At 41.0% G+C, this 6,738-nt stretch overlaps 1 protein-coding gene across 1 annotated transcript in view; it reads right to left on the reverse strand.

Moving 5' to 3' along the window:
- LOC102860231 (zinc finger protein 345-like) overlaps window positions 1-6,113 on the reverse strand; it is a 46,701-nt gene extending 40,588 nt beyond the window's left edge. Inside the window, exon 1 of the mRNA XM_006903165.1 lies at window positions 6,069-6,113. Coding sequence (XP_006903227.1) covers window positions 6,069-6,113 — 45 coding nt within the window. The remainder of the gene's footprint in view (window positions 1-6,068) is intronic.
- Between the last annotated feature and the right edge of the window lie 625 nt (window positions 6,114-6,738).

A 6,738-nucleotide genomic window follows, 5' to 3' on the forward strand; every position in this document is an offset into this window, starting at 1 on the left:
TGCGTTATGCAGATGACACAACCCTGCTTGCTGAAACTGAGGAGGACCTGAAGCGCCTGCTGCAGAGTGTCAAGGACTGCAGCCTCCAATATGGATTGAAAAAAACACAACCAAACAACACATTCATGGAGATGCAAAATACTAGGGGCAAATGGCACGCTTTTAAAGGGATCCACGTCAGGCAAACTTTTGATATTTATTGGAAAGCACGATGGGAAATAACAAGAAATGTATTTACTATGCATTCAGATTCCTGCCTTGCCTTTTACGTGTCGTGGCGTTATTTTGCCTTCTGAACTATAAACACTTGGGACCTCATTTTTCTTATCTGGAAAATGGTGATAATAATTGTATCTACTTCATAACAGTGGTTCTGAAAATTAAAGAATGCAATAAAAAAGGGGCCCTGGTAATGCAAAAAAAATGTATTTACTAATCTATATGATAATTAGATTCCTTAAAAAAATCATATGCACCTGCTCCATCAAGATGGAAATAGGTAGAGACACCTCTGAAATAAGAAATATCACTTATCATGAGATGGGGACATTTGCTAGAACAGTGTCTTCTAGTTCAAATCGTCCTGTCAGAAGTTAGAATGTTTTAAAAGAGGCAAGTTCTGTGCTCTGTTTTTGGGTAAGCTCCAGAAAATGTGAGGATATTCTTGAGACTAAGACAGGATGCTCAAAGACAGAATCGTCTTAGTACCTCAGAAATACCATTCATCATCCGTGGACCAAATTAGTAGCTAACTGTTTCACTTTGAAAGCTCCTAGAGAAGTTGTTGTGTGAGAGTCCTGTATTGCTTTGCTCTACGACAATTATTGACCATGATTATTCTGGCAATTTGGACTACAGTTCAACATCAAGTAAATGAAGATTCTCGCCACTGGACCAATTGGCAGCCTGTTACATGGAGAAGAGATTGAGAATGTTTGCAATTTCAGATTGCCTGACAACAGCAGTCAGGAAATCAATAGAATAATCCCCTTAGAAAAATCTGGTATAACGGACCTCTCCAGAGGGCTCAAAAGCAACGCTGTCTGTCTGGAGACAAATGTGTGCCTGATCCAGGCCATGATCTTTGCAATTACTTCTTATGCACCACAGAGCTGGACAGTGAACACGGATGCAAGAAGAACTGATGTCTTTGCGTTGTGGAGAAGAGTATTGCGATAGAACAAACAGGTCTGTCTTGGAGAGTTGTTTTTTTGTTTTTTTTTAATTTTTTTTTTGAGAGGAGCATTTTGAGGCTCCGTCTCATATACTTTGGGCATGTTGCCAGGATTCATGCGAAAGTCGGCCAGATACAGTGGTGACCCAGATACAGTCATGCTGGGGACAAGAGACGGTGTCACACACAAGACTCAGGTTGCAAATAAAAAGTAGGAGGAAAAAGGCTTAAAAGGCAGGGGTAACTTACAACATGTCATACAGGAACACTAGTAGTAAATCTACTAGTCAGGCAATTGGTATTACTTTAGTGAAATACCGTGTGGTTCAACCTCAAAAGCTGAAGTTTGACAAAATGTTACAACAGTCACTTTTCAGTATGTGGCTTGGGATGTCTATGGAAGAGGATTCCTATTGCTTAATACCCATGTGACAGTAATGGGGCTGGTTTTCATATGTCAACAGAGTACTAAACAGTGCCTTATTTGGTTTCATAATTTTGGTTTGGAATATTTGAAGATTGTCAATACTCATTTCATTTGTAGGCCTTCTTCATTTAAAAGCTCAAAAAATCTCATGGGTTTTCCAATTAGTCACACAGGTATTAATTACTATTGACTGATATAATTAACATTTTACAATATTCAAGCAAACTTGTACAAGGCATTATTCTCTCTCTCTCTCTCTCTCTCTCTCTCTCTCTTTTAGTTTCTTTCTTGCTACGGGACACTGCTTTGCCCTGTGCCTATTTTACGTGGATTCTCTCTATTATAATGAACCTGAACACTTATGCCTGGGAAAAAATGGTGTTTCTTAATCACTTTGGGAAGTCTTAACATTTTGGATTTTACAGGTAGCCAGTCAAGAGTATCTGAATTTTATGACACATTTTTTACAATTTTTGTTCTTTACATTTACTCTGGGAACAAACATTTTCTTCCTTACCTGTTTCTAAACTATTAGATCACATTATCTATGCAGATATTTTCACCCTGTTACTTGTACCTTTTTAAAAATCTTGTAAATTAAGAGTTTTCTTTCATGTAACCTTCAGTTCTACGTTTTTTACTTACCTACCCGAAATTTTCAGATTATGTGAGCTCAAAACTAGTATCACATTAAACTTAAGACAGAAAACAAAGAAAGAACAACAAACTTAAACAAAAAAAACACTAAACAATCAAGAAAAATACTTATAGGCTTCTGCTTTGAGATTTAGCACTTTTCTTTTCTAAACCACAGTTTAAATTGTACATAATTTACCAGGAAGATCACTATTTGGGTCAATGTATGTCAATTAAGAGAAAATAGTTAAGTCAGGGTTGAGTCTTGCTAAAGTTCTTTCTAAAGGTGACAAAGGCTGTTTGTTGCCTTCCGCGTTAACCTTGTCTAATATAATATCACTTAATTCATATTCATGCAATGATTCAGCCACTCTCTTTGAAACATTGGCTGATTACGTGTAAAATCCTGCATGGACATCCTAACCTCATGAAAGCCAATTCTGGCAGAAAAGCAATAGGAATTTCTTCTTTTTCATGTGCTCTTCGTAAATCTCTCATAACATTACACCAAGTTTTAAATCCAATTGAGATCGACCAACTCATTGAAACCAGGAACAATATTTTTTAACTCATTTACAAAACTGCATACCCCAGAGCTCTTAAGCAGCTCCTTTAAGAGAGAAATTTATTGAACTTCAGAGAATGGCTCTTTTTTCACTTCTTCCTCTGAGCTTTTTAAACCAATTTACTTCAGAGGTTGGGTAAGTCCCATGACATTTCTGGATAATTCTTCCCTTGACTTTATCCTTCAAGGGGTGAGGGAATCCTCATAATGAGAGACAGAGGAGAGAGAGAGAAGGAGACAGAGAGAAGCAGAGAGAGAGAAGGAGAGAGAGAGAGAGAGAGAGAAGGAGACAGAGACAGAGAAGCAGAGAGAGAGAAGGAGACAGAGGGAGAAGAGACAGAGAAGCAGAGAGAGAGAAGGAGACAAAGAGAGAAAGAGAGAGAGAGAAGCAGAGAGAAGGAGACAGAGAGAGAGAAGGAGATAGAGAGAAGCAGAGAGAGAGAAGGAGACGGGGGGTGGGGGGAAGAGAGAGAGAGAGAGACTCTGCCACTTCTTTAAGATTCCTGTTCAGGCACCAGATGTTTCATACCTGAAGCAGAACAAAAGCAAGGACACGAGGAAATTAATTCTGAAAGAGGGGCAGCTGAAACACAGGTCCTCTCACAGCTTGGCACCGTGAAAGGCCCCGCTCTTAGTATTCCTACGGTTTTTATTTCATTTAAGCCAATCATCGTAAATCACCAGAGCCTCTACTTTCCTTATACTTAAGTGTTGCCAACATGTTCATGGGTAAACGTAGTGTTTAAACAAAGACCAATGTTCACACAGGGCATCCCCTCCGGTGGGTGGTTGGACAGATTTCTGTGTGCAAAGGGCATCCAGGATCTCCTCCAGGGGGCTGGGTGGAATTCTCTGTTTACAGAGGGTGCTCAGTCCAATCTTGACTCTGATCTCAGCTGTGGCTCTGCTAAGGGTATGGTGAAGAATCCACACCTCACTAGTGTGAGTTCTAAGATGCTGAGGACAGAGGATTGATGCAGAAAACGAAGGATCACTTAACTGGTATCATCAAGTGAAGACTTTTTCTACTTGGTTCACATAATGCAAGTATCTCAATATGAAAAGAATCTTTACATAAACCATTCCATGATAGTAGCAACGGATGATACCATGTTACTATAAAAATTAGGGACTTAAGTGATGAGAAAACCAGTGGCCTAACTAGTGAGGAGTTAAGCTGCCAATACACAGCCAGATATTTTGAATCTGATTCATGAGACAAAGATGAGTCATGGTCCAGGTGCACCACGGAAGAAGGAGGGGCAATCTCTTCCCATGTGATTAAGTGCTTCTGAAAACCCGCGACAGGGTCAGCCATCAGTCACTTCTGACTCTAGGGTACACGACAAATACAAGCCTTTGTCACCTACTCAAAAAAATAGGGGACCTTCCATTGGGTGAGCTTTTTGGCTGGAGGTGCATAGACGGAACTACAGATTTCAAGAACCTACATTGTCCGCAGGACAAGTACACTCCTAAGGACCCTAGGAGTGACAGCTCTGAACCCTCCTCTGTCCTGAGCCAATCTCATTGTCACTGACACACCTACCTCCATCAACAGGGACTCTGAGTTAATCCATCTCGCCTGCGGTCTTCCTCTCCAGCGCTGTCCCTCCACACTTCCTAGCCTAATATGCTTATTGAAAGACTGGTCCTTCCTGGCTACACGCACAAAGGATGTGAGAAGAGCCTCAAATCCTTGCCACAAAAGAACAGCTCAATTTCACCAACCGCTCAACAGCCCTGTTCTCTACTCAAAAGTCTTGCATGATTGCTTGGCCATCCTTGGTCACCGTCCAGCTCTCAGATGTACAACAAGGAAATAAGCAAACACGCTTAATGTACACATTCCACTGACCTGTGCACAGAGGGGTACACACGACCAACCCAGGTACTCAAATGTCCTGAAGAGATTGCATCTATGCACAGGGGTCTGGAAGGAAGACAAGGAGGCAGGTACGGGTGGAAGTCACAGGTTCAACGCAAGACCGTTTAAGCAGCACAACTGCACTCAGGACAGGAGCCTGTGTGTCATCTTCTGAAGCAGCAGAAATCCATGTTCATGGGATTTGGGATTTGAAGCCAGAGCCAGGAGTTGAGAAGCCACAGAGGTGAGTTAACGAGCCCATGGCATACGTGGGGGATAAGGGGTGGTGTTGAAATGAATTCCTCATCTGCTGACAACACCTGAACTTTGCTTATTGGTTCTCTGACAAGTTAAATATTTTTCTAATTAGTGATATTTTTGGAGGGAGCACTGCTGGTGATGGGCTAGCTACAGCACAGGCTACCCTCTTAATCGGCAGTGAACAAACATCTTTCTTGTCCATCTCCTAAACGGATGAGTTTTTGAACAGTGTGGTTTTGGAGCATGGCTAGGTCAGTGATGGATGCTGAACACACCGTCCACACCAGGTCTGCTGTGAAACTATAAATACATAACACCAAGCAGAACACTAGCACACCCATCATGTATGGAAGAGTAAAATAGTTCACTTTGTCATGGGAGATGATAAAAGAAAAGCCATTCATGAAACAAAGCCTCTTGTACAAGTGAGATCTTTATTAATTGCATAGAAAATATCAACCACTAACTGAATATTGATAAATAGTATTTCCCCATTTCTATTTTCTGCATCTTTCTGGGTAAGAGTCAAACACATGACACCTTTAACAAAGAAAAATTTTACCTTGGAAAAAGAAACCCATAAAAATTGAGTGCAAAAGTCCACATTGGCAAATACAATGATCAGTTTGTTACAATGGTACAAAAACAGACCCAGCTTTCACCATCACTGAAGGATTCCCACACGCATGTAAAGAAAAAAAAAATATAATCGTAAAACCTCTGCAAGTATCTCACTTTGCAAGACAGAACAACAGTTCTCCTACATGATGAGGAAGACTAATTCCTTCCTAATTGTTTTTTTCGTCTGTCTATCTAGTCGAAGTTCTCGGGTGTCCCGTGAGGGTGGAGGATTCTGCAGGGTTAGTGTAAATATGTCCAGGCAGGACAGACGGATCAACTAGGTCCTACGTTGCTCGTATGAGTATTGTGCTGTGTGAATGCTTGCATGTCCTGATGCCATCTGATTGTGGAAAGGTGGCCCCACATTCCTTATATGCAGATGGTCTATCTGGGAGAACTCTTCAGGGATAGTTTGTGTACCAGGGTCACAAAAGGATTCCCTCCATTCCTAAGTTCTCTCTCTTGTGTGAATTTTTATATGTACTGACGTGTCTTAATTGTGAAAAGGTTTCTCTACATTTGTGATGGCCGTACGATCTCTCTCCAGGGTGAATTCTTCCATGGTTAATGAGTGGAACACATTGTCAAACTCCTTTACCACATTCCTTACATTCAGAAGGTCTTTCCCCTGTATGATATTTTTAGGCGGAAAGTGAGAAACTGATTTCTCTATTCCTTACATTCTTAAGGTCAGTCACCTCTCTGAATCTTAGTATGTTTGGTGAGGTACACTGCCGCTGAAATGGTTGTCACATACTCCTTATATTCATAAGGTCTCTCTCCTGGGTGAATTCCTCTACGTACGGTGAGACGCTTTGAATGTCAAAATGTTTTCCCACATTCCTGACATTCATAAGGTCTCTCACCTGTTTGAACAGTACTATGTGAGGCTATTTCGTTGGGAAAATGTTTTCCCACACTGCTAGCATTCATAAGTGTGGGAAGCCGAATATCAAATTTAATACTAATAATAAACTGGGGGGAGCTCTGGTGGCCTAGTGGCAAGAAGCTGCACTGCAATCCCAGAGGTGCACGGTTTGAGTCGACCAGATGCTCTGCCGGAGAAGGAGGCGAAATATATCCTCCTGGAGCAGTCAGATCTGATTTGAAGGTAAATGCACACAAAATAATAAAAATTAAAAAAAGAATATAATAAACTACATGTTGTATCAGGAGAGAGATTAACA

Source organism: Elephantulus edwardii, unplaced genomic scaffold, assembly GCF_000299155.1.
Source record: "Elephantulus edwardii isolate Elephantulus edwardi_28Jun2011 unplaced genomic scaffold, EleEdw1.0 scaffold00528, whole genome shotgun sequence".
Classification (NCBI taxonomy): domain Eukaryota; kingdom Metazoa; phylum Chordata; class Mammalia; order Macroscelidea; family Macroscelididae; genus Elephantulus; species Elephantulus edwardii.